At 34.9% G+C, this 17,965-nt stretch overlaps 1 protein-coding gene across 3 annotated transcripts in view; it reads left to right on the top strand.

The window, feature by feature from the left end:
• LOC106874988 (WW domain-containing adapter protein with coiled-coil) overlaps nucleotides 1-17,965 on the top strand; it is a 90,697-nt gene that overhangs the window by 36,343 nt on the left and 36,389 nt on the right. For all 3 annotated transcript variants that reach the window (XM_014922940.3, XM_014922956.3, XM_014922926.3), the window contains exon 4: nucleotides 11,263-11,414. In XM_014922940.3, coding sequence (XP_014778426.1) covers nucleotides 11,263-11,414 — 152 coding nt within the window. The remainder of the gene's footprint in view (nucleotides 1-11,262; nucleotides 11,415-17,965) is intronic.

The following is a 17,965-nucleotide window of genomic DNA, read 5'->3' as shown; positions in this document are numbered from 1 at the left end:
ATGATAAAGTTATAATGTCCCAAGATAGGTTTCACCAGTATTTATGGAAAGCACAAACTTCAATATATTTGACAATAGTAATTTCATGATTTTCTGTTGAAAAGTACTGTTAGAGTGATTACATAAAATAATCTTCAAAATAATATTTTCCCTATGTCTGAATTGAATAAAATTCATTCTGCAGAGTTTGTGTTGCATACATTTTGATTGTTAGACTGTGTAAAAAAAAAAAAAAAAGTTTGGCTTCAATGGATTCCTTTAGCAGTGTCTGCACTTTAGCAGGCATTTGGGTCAGATATTTGGTAATAGTTTGGTTAAAGATTGTGATAATTATCTCTAAGCTTTTTGTTATGTAGTAAATTGTCTGTCTGCTATTTTCTGCTGGTATCAATTTCTACATTAAGAATTTTTTAAAAATTATAATCTTTTACAGTTTGTAATTTTGAATTCTTTTTAGATAGCTTATTTTGTAAACTTGGTTGTATTTGTAGATTTCATTCACTTCAATATGTATAATTATTTTTGTGGTCCCCAGTTAATAAATTGCTTGTATTATCTTATCAAAGATTGGGCAGAGACTAAAGTTTAAACTTTAGGCATGGCTGTGAGATTAAGAATTTTACCTTGCAATTATGTGATTCTATGATTGATTCCAGTATACAGCACTTTGGGCAAATGACTTCTATAGCCTTGGGTCAAAATTTGAGTGAAATTTGGCAGCTGGAAACTGGAAGAGTGTCAGAAAGACTGTTCTTATTTTTTGGGGTGAGAGACTCAATCTATTGATTGTTTTAACACGACCAAGTAATCTTTGGATGCTTTTAGCAGAGTCCACTCCTTTGCAAGCATATGGGTCGGATATTTAGTCTAGCTTAACTTCTCATCAGTCACCTCAGCCCTGAAAAATTCATGAGTATGTATTATCTTCCTGCCTAAGCTTTTTAAAAAAGACATTTCTTATTGTTGTGGTTATATAATGTCAGATATGACAGTTTGATGTTTCCTAATGAATTGCAGTTCACAAAGTTAAGAAACAAAATTGTACAGATGGAGAAAATACAGGAATAGTGCAACTCTCATTTTCTTGCTATCGTAAATACATTAAAATAGCAAATAATTTTTCAAAGTTTATTGTAAGAATTTAGTTTAGAGTATGAAAATATATTTACATATTCTAAATAACATATGTTGGTGAAATTTATTGATAAAGTTTTAAAAACATATCTTTGTAAAGGCTGAATGTGGTGGAGATTGAATAAAGGAATTTAAATTAAATGCAGTTTACAAAAGTAATTGGTACCAAGAATTTCTGACTAAAACACTTTGTTTTGACTGAACCCAAAACTCCCTTTAATTTGATATTAACATATTAATGAACCAGTCATTTGAGTCTTATCTTAGCTTGCTTTAAACACTGATGCTGTCCCATATAGTTTCTTTTCATAGAGTAATACATACTTTGTGTTAATGTTAACACAAATTGATAGATAGATATCATCTCTACATTTTATTTTAATTTTTTGTTTTAATCTTTTTATTTCCAAACTTGTATCAATTTTATACAATTTGATAAAGTTTATTCTAGAAAATTTGTTAAACAGCTTATAAAGGTTAAATATAAATCCTTTTTTCTTCTTTCCTTTTTTGTTGTATATAAACAGCTTTATTTACTTAGTGAAGTAGAAAAGGTTGATAATGTGTTGTAGTTTAGAAACATTAAAATCTAACGAAATTATTTTCTTAAAACATGCATGTGACTTCAGGTTTAATAATGCTAACAGATTAAGTAGAATCTACAAATATATGTTTTGTTTTTTTTTAGTGCATATTACCATTTGAAAAAAAGCTAATCCATTTTAAAAAAATTTGTCCTAAGGATACCAGTTTACAAGACTTAAAACATTAAAAAAAAACTCCTGCTTAGTTAAAAGCAAACAAACAATGAAATGGAATTGTCATTTAATGTCCATGTTCCATGCTGGCATGAGTTGGATGGTTTGACAAGATCTGATGGGTCCAAGGACTGTTTTCATGTTTCAGTGTCTCCTTTGGCAGTTCTTATAGCTGGATGATCTTCCTAACTTTACATGTACATATTTGTTATATTCGATCAATTATTTATTCTGCAAAATACACATTAGTCATTAAGTTCATTAACTGGAATTATCAAAGTTGTATACTAAATTGAACTCTAACTTCATGCTATAATATTTTCGATAGTAGGCAACTGTAGAGAGGGAGGGAAAATGGTTTTATTTATTGGTATATGTGTATCAATTTCTATATTGGATAAGTGTTTCAGAATTGTGATAAAATGTGTATGTTAAACTATCCAAATTGAAAGTATGGGTTTGCTGTTTTATAGTACTTTCCTGCTATTTCATCTTTACAGTAAGTTGTTTTCTTAATTAGTCCTTGTATTCATTGATTTGTTCTTCAAATACCAATCATTAAATAGAATCCTTTCAACATCTAAAACAAAATGTTAAGTGCTCATTAGGAAATAGACATATGAACACTCAAACTTGAAAATGTGTTATTTTAAATTAAAATAATTTGACTATTTATCTATTATATCAGTTTCGTTGATGTGTATTTATTCTAGAAGTTAACTTCATGTGTTATAAATCTCAGTTGTCAAATGAAATTTGGCCCTGTTAGTAAAAAGTTATATTATTTCTGATTAGTAACAATTTTTATTAACTAACACTAGTTTTTTTTTTTTTTTTCTGTAGAGTTAATCATGTAAACCTTAGAAGCTTTTTTCAGTGTTACCACCCTGACATATATAAAAATCTGTTTTAAGAATTAAGCGATAATTGACACACACAACACATGTGAACAACATCCCACTACTTCCTTTAGCTGTGGGTCGGGTCCTGATTCTGGTGTCAGAAACCTAAGATTGTTAATTGCAAAATAATGAGCTAAACACTTCAAACTAAATAGTGATAGTTGAAAAAATTCTACAGTAGTGGCAAGAAAAAGAATTTATTACATTCATGTATTAACCCAAATTATTGGTGAATTAACTGAAGCAGTTGTTACCAATCAAAGCAAGTTTGCCACTTATATAATTGGAAGTTACTATTGTAGTATCATGGCTATATTTTGTATATGAGAATGAAATTCCAGATAATTTGGTATCAATCGACTGGTTGGATGATGTGGTGTAACTTTAGCTAAGATGAAAAAAATATAAGTATCAAAATTGAAGTCGGATTTATTAAACATTTAGAAAGCTAATAAAAAGAAAACAGTAAAAGCAAAAGTTCTATTCTGTGCCTAGCACAGGAATAAACCGAAATGCATGTGTAAGCATCAGTCACCACATGCACACACACACACACACACACACTCACGAAGCTGTATATTATAATCGTGGATAATGTTATCAAAATTAGTGGGCCCCAAACATGTGCATATCCTCTGCTTAATGGTATTATTGAGTTATTTAAGTGGCTCCATGCCAGAGTAGTCACTGTGTGTGTGCGTGTGCGCGTGCGCGCATATATATGCTTCTTTGTGTCTGAGATATATCTATCTGAGCTTCAGTATGATGAGCTTACACAGCTCATCAACTGTATGGTGCACAAGATTTCTTAACATCCATTGTGGATGCTGTTGCTAAGATTGACCTGTTTCTCAATGTACATATCAAGGACAAAAATTCCTTGGCAATTTATTGTAACAATGGTACATAGTGCAAGAAGGTTCGTGACTTCAAGTACCTTGGGTCCTGTGTTGGTGGCTGGCAGAAAGACTTTCTGAAATGAAAGAGGTAAACCAGGAGTGCTAGTAACAAGCTTCACATTTTGCGGTCTTGTTTCAAAATAAACAAGGCTGGCCTCCTTTAGGATGTGTGTGTAGATAATATTCTTCTGTATGGAGCTAAAAGCTAGACTATGGAGAACCCTTGATGTCTCAAAATATCTCATGGTGTAAGTATAAAACGAAAGAGGAGATTTAAGTATATATTCCATCTATTTCCACTGTTGTTGAACAATGCAGAGTATATCTCGCTAGCTACTGCTATTGTGCTGAATACCAGGCCATATTGGATGTTATATCTTGGCAACTTCGTGCACACAAGTAGAGGTCAAGGTTTGCTCAACTACGTTAATGTTATCGACAGAGAAACATGAAATTGAGGCTTGTCAAAGTTAATGGGAAATAGATTTCTGGTCCAGCTTGGTGAAACCTGTTGTAGTTGTAACTGTTTGAAGAATATAGGCTTGTATATATGGCATACATGTTTCTTTACATAAGGACTATTTGAGTTTACAGGTTCATTAGGACAGTTTAACTTGGTCTTGTGCTATTTAAGTTACTGAGAATACAAGATATGTCACTGGACAGGATGCCAGTCCATCACAGAGTGGATTGGAGCTAAGTAAAATGAAGTTCCTTGCTCAAGGCCACAATTGATCACCTGATCAGGAAATCAAAACTACAACCTAATTATCTTAAGTCCAACACTCGAATCACAAATCATTAAGTCCCCACCTTTGCATGCACTTGTGCAATTTTATGTTTGTTCACTTTACATCCGTTTTTCCATACCGGTATAGGTTAGACAGACATGTTTGAGGAAGTATTTTTAGACTGGCTGCCTCTCCTGCCACAAAATCTCAAGCTGTTTTTAAAGTAATATTTTTTTTAGTCTACTGGTTTTTAAAAGTACAGAGCAATGGGATGTATTAGTTACAGGAACTAGACGTCCCTGTTTTTCTCAGCTAGTGTCATGTGAAGATGGAGAATATCAACGTCCGCACATGCACACACATTATGAGCTTTCATACTGTTTTTGTCTACCATTTCAACAAAGCATTGGTTGGCCAAAGCTGTAGGAAAGGACACTTGCCCAAGGTACTATGTGGTGAGATAGAATTCAAAACCATGCAGTAACGAAGCAAACTCTGTATCCACACAATCATGCCTGCATTGGTATATGGGTATATTTGTGTCCATCCTTCTCTGTGTGAGTGTGTGTATTGTATGATTATATTGCTGTATGTATGTGCTGGCATGTTGGTGTGGTTAAGAATTTTGCTTCACATCATTTATAATTTCATGTTTGTTCACACTGTCTGGCACTGGGCAACTAGCTTCTATTATAGCTTCAGGCTGACCAATGCTTTAGGGATCCCATTGTGTATGTGTTCTGTAAATACTGTCACTGTGTAGACAGTGTCATTGTTTACACTTGCTGCAGAAATATCCCTAGCTGTGTATTCACTGTAGTAATTTTACCATTTAGGCAGTGTCTTTGTTGATATCTTCCTAGCTGTCAAATGGGTTGTTCAAAAGACTTAGGGGAAATAGTACTTTTTGTGGAAACACTTGACGAGAAGGGCCTCCTGGTGTAGGAAAACTGTCTTAAGTTCTTATGCCAGCATGGGAAAAGTAAACATTAAAACGATACATACACACCTACCTGGGCAGTTTTAACTGAACATAGTATGTGCTATATTATTGATGCAAAGTTGATATTACTTTTCTTAATCAGGTGATGCTTTATAACAGCACAGTTATTATGCAAGAATGTATTCACAAAGTTGTATGAGTGTAAAGCATCACAGTTAATAAAATATTCATAATTTTATGTATATTTTCCATGCTAAGTACAGGTTGGATGGATCATTCTGATCAGAATTATTATTTGGAGTTTCTGCCTTTCTAAAAAACATTGGCTAATGATGTCTCAATCAAACAAAACCTTCCATTTTTGGCATGGTTTCTACATTTGGCTGCTTTTTCTAACACAGGGCATTCTAAATACATTTTATTGTAGCATCAGTATTAAAGAGACTAATATCCTTTTTCATTCAGATGATGATAGTAATCCACAGTAAGAAACAATTTCGTGTTACAGAGTAGGGATACTGGGTGTTTGTCTTACTCATTTTCTCTGGTGAAGCAAGATGTAAGATCTAGCAATGTTGGAAGAAGACTATGGACAGCAAAGATAAGCAGACTATGAACAGCAAAGATATAGTGCATATGATGAAAGCTTGTGAAACATAGCAAATGTAAAAACATTAAAGCTGGCAGTTGTAATGGAAGATGGGAGATATGTATATTTGGGTTTCTTATTCTCTTTTCACTTGGTTATCTCTCTGTATGCTCTCCACTACTATGCGCCAGCATAAATAAAGTTGGCACAGACTCCTCTTCTCTGAACTTCACTCTGTTTCTACCATCATATGTTTGTTCCTTTCATTTGTCCATCCCCTCTTCTGTCATCAAACTCTTTTATTCATCTTAGTCTGGCTCATTGAGGACATGATCACACAGAATAGTGATAAATCTGCAGTTTTTAGACAACCTTGTGAGCACTTAAGTCTTAATAAAATAATGCCCACTACACTCTGTAAAGTAGCAGGCCAATGAGCAGACAATGTAGAGTTGAGATGACTCTTCAGTCTTGTCAAGGACATGGTGACAGAGTGTACTGAAATGCAGCCAGTACATTCTGTAAAGTGGTTGGTGATAGGAATGGTGTACAGCTATAGAAAATAAATAAGCTAAATATGAAATGTTTGGCTGAGACATGGTCTTCCAAACTGTCTACAAGAGTAGTAACTTCTGAAAAGAACAAATATGATGACCCATCTAACTCATGCTAGCATGGAAAAAATGGTTAGAATTAACCATGCAGTAGAATGGCATCCCAAAGAGATTTGGAGATATTCTTGTTCTCTGAGCTGCTTATACATCTCAGCTGGTGTAAGATCTGAGTCTGCATGATATTTTTTATGCATCAACATGGAAAGCGGATGTTAAATGATGATGATATATATACATACATGTCTGTGTGTGTACAGATGTATGTGCATTTCTGTGTATACACTCTTTTCATGTCAAGTACATAGCAACCTCTTTATTGCTAGCACCACAATAAAATGTATCCTGTTCATTCTGATTAGTGATACAGTCAAAAGTGAAACATATGACCTATGAAAGTACTTACTCTCAGAAGATACTGAGAGCAAGCAAAGAAAACAGATAAGATTGAGATGTGTATGCATATGTATGCATTTGGGGATGTTTGTGAATGTATAGATGTGAATATACATTTATATGTATGTCAGCATATGTATTTGTGTATACTTACATATATAGAGAAGTGGGAGAGGTCAGTCAGATGAATGGGATATGGAAAAACACAAACAAGGATACAAATATTCTCTCATCAACTGTTGACTGAACTTGGGTGGTTTTAGCACATTAACAACAGGACCACACTAGCTTCAGAGAGAGAGAGAGAGAAAATTGAGAGAAAGAACGAAAAAGAAAATAAGAGTGGACAAAGATAGCAAGAGAGTGAATGTAAACTATAATGTTAAATGAAGAAATCTGCATTGCATTAGAAAGGAATAAAGCATAGAGAATATAAAATGAGTGGAACTTAGCAAAAACAAATGAGGACACAGCTTTCCCCTTATCAGCTGTTGAATGAAATTCTGTGGTTTCAACATATTAACAATGATACTGTTAACTACAGTGTGCCAATAGATTTAAAAAAGTTTAGTAAATGGATGTATGTGTATGTGTGCATATGTATGTTTGTGTATTTGCAGAATGTGATTCTGTTTTTCAGAGAGGGTATCATGTGTCCCTGCATTCAGTTGTAAAATGCTAAGTAAGTTTGATCAAACCTATACCATCCTATGTAGACAACAGATGTACAAGTGATGGTGATGTGTATGAAAGAAATAAGCTGTTGTGTGAAAGAGCGGAAACTGTTGGAATAGATATATGATCTATATAAAATGTGACAGATGTGTAAAGGTGTATGAATTGATGCCAGAAGAGGAAGATATTTGAAATGGTTGAGGCTAATTTTGGAATTTTGAACCTCACAAAGTAGGTGACAAAGGATTGCATCATGTGACATTGTCAAATTCCCATCTTACTCATGTAAGTATGGGAAAATGGATGTAAAACAATAGTTATTCTTTTGTGCATGCATGTGCACACATGCATGCAGGGACAACAATAACAGTCTGTTCAGAATCGTTAGTAAAATTAGTGTATACCCAGATATATCCATAATGCATAATAACTGACAACCTACAGCAAAACCAAAGTAAGGAAGGGAAGCAAATGAACTTGTGTCACTCGAATTGTTTGATTTTTGTGTCTTAAATCTTTAGTGACTGTTCTGTTACATTTTGAAATTGCTCCAACATCTGAAGTGGCTTTAATTAGATTTGAGATGTGTCCCATAGCAATGGTATAATTGTCTTTGTTATATATTGAATAGTTCTAAAAAAGAGTGTGTAAAGAATGAATAATCTAAAGACACAGACCTCGGCTTCGGTTTAGATTTAATCTATTTTTCAGTTTAATACTGCCACCTTGCCCTTGTGTGCCTTTAACAATCCACTCTGTTGCAAACATTCAGACCAAGATTTCCATTTTCAAGATAGCTTATGGATTCTGGTTTATTCTTCTCTTTCCTTCAATCACTCTTGAAACTGTAGTACTGCCACAGATACTGATAGAGCCTCAATAAAATATGAAATGTCAGTTAATTCTGAAAATGTTTTTATTTCAAAATAACTTGTGAAGGAACATGTTCAAAACTATTCATTAAAAAAAATAATGAAGGAACTCTTCTGAAATTTTCAAATAAGTATTAAAAAAAAAAAAAAAAACTCTGTGGAAGAACTTGAAGAACTTGACTCTTCTAGTTCTTAAGAATAGATTTGGTTAGCTGTAATGAGGTTGCAAACATGAAAATTTTTGTTTAGATTTGTACATAGCTGAGCATTGTTGATCTTTATTCAACTCTTGGAAATAATTTCCCACCACCTCCTTACTACATTACCCCTTACCTAAATGAAAACGCATGAGTATCTTTACACCTAAATGCTTTTTACATTAACAAATTCCAAGTAATTGTAAATTTATAAATTAAATCATAGTTTTCATATTAGAAGTGCATTCTTAATGGGCACAGTTTGTTTCAGCATGTTATATTTATTGTTTACTAATTTTTTTTAGTTATATATTTCATTGCATTAATTCTGTAAGGTTATCAATAGAGACCTTTTAATTTAGCCCCTTATCATTATCATCATTGTTTGACGTCCACCTTATTCGTGTAATGAATTACTGATAGTTTGGAATAAATTCAGTTCTTTGTTAGATCTTATTGAGACAGTTTCTTATTTAATTCACTGGCCAAAATTCTTGTTCAGATTTTTTAAAAGGTTATTTGATATTTTGAAATTGATAACAAATAGTTATTAAAGTGGTTTTGATGAGGCGGGGGGGGGGGGGGGGAATTTCTCTACATCAAAATTGTAACCACTTAGAATATCTTTCTTTACTCAATGAAGAAAGGAAAAATAGATTTTATTCCACTGTCTTCAAATATTTTCGGTCTGTAGTTTTTTTGTTTAGATTGAACATGTTTTTAATAGGTTTGTTATTTTGTTGCCATTTCGTTTGCTTGTCTCATAAATAAAAATGTTTTTCTATCATACTTCAAATATTTACTGACATACAAGTATTTCTGATAAGTTTGATTAACATCTATAACAGGATATTAAATATGAAGTTTATTTTCTACTTTACGGTAATCTTAAATGCTTCAATGAGTTGAGATTGTACAATTAATCACTTTTTATAGTTTATATGTAAAGTGTTTTCATTCTCATTAGTGGATTACTTCTGTGCATGGTCCTTGACTGAGTTTGAATTTAGAACTTTTTTTCCTGAACTAATTTTAAAAAAATCAAAGTAATGTCTTTAGATTAGAAATACAAGACCCTAGTTCAAATCAAGTCTGGTACAATATTGGAGATCAAAACCAGATGAAATACTGTGTAGATTAATGTAGGTTAATATCCATAAAATTCTAAAATTAAATGATTTTTGTTTTTGTAATTATTTGAAATGAAATTGGTTGATAATTTAAATATCACTTTTCAAGTGAATGTTATTGTAATTCATAAATTTTTAAATGTGCCTAGAGAATTGATTTCATCAACATTAATGCTAGGTGGTAAAATCCGAGTCATCTTCATAATTAGTGTCATTTTATAATAATTTTTCTTTGTATGGATTAGATGAGTATTGTATCATCTTGCCCCTGGTTGTGGCCCTTCGTCATCTGATATCAGCCATCTATGTTATTGTTTGTCGTGTTTTGAATTGTAATTAATGTTTTGGTGATAATTATGCTGTTTGTGTTAATGTCTTTAGCACAGCTGTGGGTGAAAAGTAAATTATTCAAAAACTTAACCAATATTTTGACTAGATTTTAAAATATTTATGTAAAGATGGCTACAAACACATTTTAAATTTTATATATCACTCATTAAAATGAGAAATATATAAATTTGAACTCAATAAGTTTATTGAAATCTGATTTTCTTATTTGATGTGAATTTAAATAAATAGCCAGAATTGAATACACACACAAACAAAATGTTACTATTCTCTTTGAGAATTTTCTGATTATATATATCATATTTCTAATAAAATACTCTGTGTTGCAGTTAATTTACAAAACTAATTAGAATTTGGCAGAATTAAGTAAGATAAGCTGTTGGTTGAAGCATAACAAAAAATTCTTACATAAAATTATGATGATTAGTTTAACGATGAATACTTAAAAGCGTTGGTGTATATAAAAAAGGTTAAATTGTATTTTATTTCATAATTGGGTGAACTTTTTTTTCATTTGAATAAGAATTAATTATTCTATTTTATTTTAGAAAGTCCAGCATGGCCTTAGGCACAGTGGCTAAAATGAATTGAAGAGCTATTTAAATTCAGTTATGTTTTATGTTTATCTTCAAGTTTGAAATGTATACGATATCTTGTTAATGTAAACATGAGATCTTGGGAAATGTTGGTTTCAATTAATGGAAAGATTTGATTTTTTTAATTTTCAGTTTTCATTTTTCATTTCTAAATTCTAAAATCCCATTTTCTTTTAAGCATTTAGTAATTTCACCTCCTTAATTAACATTTGATTTTCAGGTATTTAAACTGAATAATAATAAAAAATTGTTTCCATCTCTTTCTCACCTTTCTACTCCTTCACTAATTTTTCATTATTGTACTGTGTTTTAAATCTCTCCCACTCTTTTTTACTTTTTTCCATTTATTTTTCAAGAAATATGTATTGTCATTGAATATAAATATAACCTCATATGTCTAATTTTTCTTTGCAGTTATATCTTAAATTCTATTTATTTTACACAATGTAATGTAATCTTTATGTATTTTCTCTTTTATCAGGCTCCACTGACTCACCTACATCAGATAGGAGACTCAACCATTATTCATATACCAGTAACAATAAAAATAGCAGTAATCACCAAAATCATGATAAAAATCATAAAAATGATAAGGATATTAAAGAACAGAAAGAAAAAGACCATAAAGCAGAGGTAAATATATGAATCTGTCTTCTGTCTGTGTTACTATTTCTGCTTTTAATGTTTTTGGTAATATATAAAAAAATAATCCATCCCCAATTGTTTTTGTTACATCTGAAATAGTATATTTAGCATATAACTTACCATATATGATAAATCTTCAGTTGCCTAAGTTTATCTTGTTTCAGTCATTGGAGAGCAACAATGCTAGGGTTCTACCTTGAAGGGTTTAGTCAAGTAAATTGACCCCAGTACTTATTTAATTTTTTTTTAAAGTCTGATACTATTGGTCTCCTTTGCCAGACTGCTAAGTCATGGAGATGTAAACAAGCCAACACTGGTTGTCAGAAAGTGAATAAACATGCTGGGCATTCATACAATTTTTGTCTATGAAATTCACTCACAAGATATTGGTCAACTTGGGGTTATAGTTGAAGATACTTGCCCAAGGCCTCACACAGAGTGACATGGTTGCAAAGCAAGTGTCTTAACCACACAGCCATACTTGTGCCTATAATGGATAGATAGTTCACATGCTTAAATGATTCCCCTCCCCCCCAAAAAAAAATTACATTTGCTCAGTATATTGTTTTTATTATCAAGAAAACCTGATGTTTCTGCTGTCTAGAATTCTGGTACTGTGTTTTTATGGACATTTTAAATTCATTTAAGAGTATTTGTTTGACATGCTTAATAGGAATTAGTAAACTCCACATACTGTCAGGTAGTAGTGTGATTTTGCATGTCAGTACATGCATGTGAAGTTGTCTGTGTGCTGTTTGACTGTGTGCATCTTGGTTTTAGAACAGGTCACTGTGTCCCTGCATGTCATAAGAAATAACTAGGTTTGGCTACAGGAAAGGCATCATCATCATCATCATCATCATCATCGTTTAACGTCCGCTTTCCATGCTAGCATGGGTTGGACGATTTGACTGAGGACTGGTGAAACCGGATGGCAACACCAGGCTCCAGTCTGATTTGGCAGAGTTTCTACAGCTGGATGCCCTTCCTAACGCCAACCACTCAGAGAGTGTAGTGGGTGCTTTTACGTGTCACCTGCACGAAAACGGCCACGCTCGAAATGGTGTCTTTTATGTGCCACCCGCACAAGCCAGTCCAGGGGCACTGGCAACGATCTCGCTCGAAAATCCTACAGGAGCCAGTCAGGCGGTACTGGCAACGGCCACGCTCAAAATGGTGCATCTCATGTGCCACCCGCACAAGAACCAGTCCAGGGGCACTGGCAACGATCTTACTTGGCTTGCCGGGTCTTCTCACGCACAGCCCATTTCCAAAGGTCTCGGTCCGTAGTCATCGCCTCGGTGAGGCCCAATGTACGAAGGTCTTGCCTCACCACCTCAGCCCAGGTCTTCCTGGGCCTACCTCTTCCACGGGTTCCCTCAACTGTTAGGGTGTGGCACTTTTTCACGCAGCTATCCTCCTCCATTCTCACCACATGTCCATACCAGCGCAATCGTCTCTCTTGCACGCCACAACTGATGCTTCTAATGTTCAGCTTTTCTCTCAAGATACTTACACTCTGACGGGTATTCACATTGACATTACACATCCAACGGAGCATACTGGCTTCATTCCTTGCGAGCTTACGTATGTCCTCAGCAGTTACAGCCCATGTTTCACTGCCATGTAGCATGGTTGTTCGTACGCATGCGTCATACAGTCTGCCTTTTACTCTGAGTGAGAGTCCCTTTGTCGCCAGCAGGGGTAAGAGCTCTCTAAACTTTGCCCAGGCTATTCTTATTCTAGCAGCTACACTTTCAGCGCACCCACCCCCACTACTAACTTGGTCGCCCAGATAGCGGAAGCTATCGACTACCTCTAGTTTTTCACCCTGGAATGAGATAGAAGTTGTTTCCTGTTTGTTTGCAGTCTTTATTGCACCTGAACATCTGCCACAAACAAAAACTAACTTGCTAGTTAACCTGCCTTTGATGTTGCTGCACCTCTTATGTGTCCATAGCTTGCACCGGGTACATCTTATAGAGTTACTACCTACTCCTTTTCTACATACTGAGCAGGGCCATCTACCTGAAGGGGTTTGTGTTTTATCTACCTTCCTACTTATTAGGATTTTGGTTTTAGCTAGGTTGACTCTAAGGCCCTTCAATTCTAGACCTTGCTTCCACACCTGAAACTTCTCCTCTAGTTCTGATAGTGACTCCGCAATTAGGGCAAGGTCATCAGCATAGAGGAGCTCCCAGGGGCAACCTGTCTTGAACTCCTCTGTGATTGCCTGGAGGACTATGGTAAATAATAGGGGGCTGAGGACGGAACCTTGGTGGACCCCTACCTCTACCCGGAATTCATTGCTGTACTCATTTCCAACCCTCACCTTACTGGCCGCATCTCTGTACATGGCTCGCACAGCTCTCACTAGCCATTCTTCTATCCCAAGTTTCCTCATTGACCACCAGATAAGGGATCGGGGGACCCTGTCAAAGGCTTTCTCCATGTCAACGAAAGCCAGGTACAGAGGTTTATCCTTGGCTAGGTATTTCTCTTGCAACTGTCTCACTAGAAATAAGGCATCAGTAGTGCTTTTACCTGGCACGAACCCAAACTGCATCTCATCTAAATTGATTCGCTCCCTAATTAGTTGGGCTATGACCCTCTCTGTAACTTTCATAACCTGATCTAACAGCTTGATGCCTCTGTAATTATTTGTATCTAAAGCGTCCCCTTTACCTTTGTAGCAGTTGACTATGATGCTGCTACACCAGTCATAGGGTATGACTCCTTCGTGTATCACCTGGTTCGTAATACGGGTGACTAGGCTATAGCCAACACTGCCAGATATTTTGAGCATCTCTGCAGTGATTCCTGATGGGCCGGGGGCTTTCCCGGTCTTCATACTCTTAATTGCTTTATCTACCCTGGTACTATCAACTCGGATAGCTGGTCCCTCTATTGGGTCGACATAAGGCAGGCTCTCTTTCTCCCATTCATTCTCTTTATTAAGCAATCTCTTTATTAAGCATCCAGCTGTAAAACACAACCTCAGAAAATTTGTCCAATCTATTCCACATGGAAGGTGGATGTTAAACGATGATGATATGGATATATCATTGTTGTTTTAACTTCCACTTATTCATGCTTACTTGGGTCAGATGGAATTTGTTGAGGCAGCTTTTCTACAGCTGGATGCCCTTCCTATTGTCACCTGTTTCTAAGTAAGGTAATATTTCCCCACCGCCGGACATGTTTTTCACAGAAGACTGGAAACGAACAACCTGGCTTGTATAACTCTCCTCGCTTACAACCACCATGTTATATCAAAATAAGAGTACACACATGTACGTACCCACCTCCCCAATTTCTTCCACTCTACCAAATCCACACAGGCTTCGATTGGCTTGGGGTTTTAGCAGAAGATATTTGCCTAAGTGTTGTGCAGTAGAACTGAACTGGAGACTGCATGGTTGGGAGGCATGATTCTCAACTACACAGCCACACCTGCACCTATTGGTTTAATTAAATTACTTCATCAAATAGCTAAACATACAAATCGTGACTCACTATAGCCCCTTATGTTTCTTTATATCTTTCTCCACTGCTTCTACCCCTTGCACAACATTTTTAGAAGAAATCATTTGGTATGCAAAGAATTCTACTAATATATGCATTTATGGTTGTATTTTCACAATTGAGCAGTAGATGATGTGAAATTACATCATATATTCTGTGTAGGTGTGTTTGCACACCTGTTATTTCCCTTGTTTTTTCTCACCAGAAGTTGTCACTTAGATAATGACTGCTTCCATCATTTTATTACAAATATCCTATCATTATCACCATTTAATGTCCTCCTTTCACGTTGGCGTGGATTGGACAGTTTGATAGGAGTTGGCAAGTCAGAGGATTGTGCCAGGCTCTATTGTCTGGCTTGGCATGGTTTCTATGGTTGGATACCCTTCTTAACATCAACCACTTTACCGAGTGTATTTGGTTCTTTTTGTATGGCACCAGCACTGGTGAGATCACCAAGTAGCTTGCAAGACAAAAGCCCCTTATCTCGGGATAAAATAATATCGGGGGAGGTGGTCTTGTGCAAGTTGATCAGAGGTTAAAAACTAATGGCTGTGTGGTTAAGACACTTGCTTTGCAACCATGTCACTCTGTGTGAGGCCTTGGGCAAGTATCTTCAACTATAACTCCCAAGTTAACCAATATCTTGTGAGTGAATTTCATAGACAAAAATTGTATGAAAGCCCAGTATGTTTATTCATTTTCTGACAACCAGTGTTGGCTTGTTTATGTCCCCGTGACTTAGTAGTCTGGCCAAGGAGACCAATAGAATAAGTACCGGACTTTAAGAAAAAATACTGTAGAGAAGAAAAATAGTTCTCCCATCTGGGAGAGAGAAGATGGTGGTGAAAGTATGTCGGACTGTACCCTCATGGTTGGGCTATAACCCTTTCCATAACTTTCATGACTGGGTCCAGTAATTTGATACCTATTAAATTACTTCTGTCTAAGGCATTTCCTTTTCTCTTGTAACAGTTGACTATAATGCTGCTACACTAGTCATTGGGTATGATATCTTCCTGTTCAGTCTGATTAACTGCACAGGTGACTAGGCACTATCCCATCCACCATATATTTTAAGCATCTCGCTTATACTTCCTGATAGATCAGGAGCTTTCTCTGTCTTCATATTCTTAACTGCTTTATCTGTTATATTGCTGTTAAAGGATAGCTGGTCCCTCTCTCTTTCTCCTATGCATTCTCCTCTGTTAGCTTTTTGTAGTTGTCTATTTTCTTTCAGAATCATGAAGTGCAAGTGTTCCATCATCCGTCCATATATACTTCTTTCCCACATCATAATTTTTCTCTATCATGCTATCCAGAAAACCTCACGCTTCTGATCTTTACGCTGTAGAACATTGGCAAACTTCTTCCTTTCTGTTTCTCACCTTGCGAGATAAATCTGCTGTCTATCTTCTCTTCTAGCCACCTATTATATTTCTCTACTACCTCCATTCTTCCAATCTTTCCATGCCTGTCTCTTTTATGGTTTTGTCAATTTCACAAAACCATTATTCCATCACTTATGCACGAAAATATTAATTTTTAAACACACACAGTACTGTATGTATATACATTAAACATTTGAAGAGAAATGCATTTGGGAATATATCAGAATATGTTGTACAGTACATACTTGCCACAAATAACATTGACTGCTATTTTGATAAACAGTAGTGCAAAGGGGGATTCTGGCAGGAAGAGAAGCACTATCTATTTCAGTCTAGTTCATCAGTATATGCTGCAGAAATGAAGAACTTGACCAAAGTTATTTCATAATTACAGAACATCATCTTGGGATTTTTATTTACATTCACAATTAGGATCATTGGATCTATGGAACTTCTGCTGTAAATGCCAATGATTTAGCCATATTCTTTGCAATCAACTGAATTGGAATAAGTGGTGCTTCTATATCTTCTTCCTGCCATGCACCTCTCTCAATGCACAAGGCAATGGATCAAATGTGCCACTCAAGTAAAAGGGACAGTCTCTCCAAAAGGTTTCTAGTTTCTGTCTATGAGATATCACCTGGAAGACTTTGGTCAACCTGAAGCTAGAGTAGAAAACACTTACCCAAGGTGTTGCACAGTGGGATCCAACCCTGAACCATCTATCTGTGAAATAAACTTAATTACCAAGCCATGCATACAGTGTTCTTGCTTTTTAGAACAACATATTCTTCTATTCCATCCAACTGTTTGCAGCTATTTAAACTAGTCAGGTATTTTGGCAATAGATGGACTGCCATGGTGGAATAGAACACTTTTACAACTTGTCCTCCTATTTCTCTGAAAATTACTATTCATAAATTGCTTTTGATTTTTGGCCACATGTTTGGACTGCTTTTATATAATTAATTAAAACAACAACTTTACTCTCTTCTACTCTATTTGTATTCTTTCAACTACTTGCCCTCAAATTAAACCAAGGATTGGCATGTAATTTATATAGAGCACCTATTTATAGAAAGGAATCATTGTTAGATTTATAAATATCACAATCAAAATGGATTAGAAGTCTTTGCTTTTATTAGTTAATATATCTTTGATGGCACATAGAAAGATAGTCTCATGTTTAAGTTTGATTTGTTTCAGCTAGCTCTCATTAATACTCAATTCTTCTGTTATGGTTGGTTTTAACCCCTCTCCACACACATTGCTCTTTCTCTCTCTCTCTCTCTCTCTCTCTCTCTCTCTGTTTATCTCAACTCAGAAGATTCTAAAATTAGATAAGCTAAATTCTTGGTCAGTAGTTAAACTACAGCAACTTAAGTAAATTTATTACATAAGTCACCTTCAATATCAGGAACATAAATAGAAAAAAAGTTCACTAAAATATATCAATACTAAATTAAACTTTTTTAATATATATATTTGCTGATTAAAATCCAGTTAGAACTGGCTTTTAGTAAATTTTGTTCTATTTAAAAAGTGTGTGTATGTATAATCTACTTGAAAGTAAATCATCATACTTCATTTTATTGCTATTACATGTCAACTAGTGAATCTCTT

This window comes from Octopus bimaculoides, chromosome 8 (genome assembly GCF_046866305.1).
Source record: "Octopus bimaculoides isolate indiv1 chromosome 8, ASM4686630v1, whole genome shotgun sequence".
NCBI classification, from domain to species: domain Eukaryota; kingdom Metazoa; phylum Mollusca; class Cephalopoda; order Octopoda; family Octopodidae; genus Octopus; species Octopus bimaculoides.
This window is presented reverse-complemented; position numbering and strand designations above follow the sequence as displayed.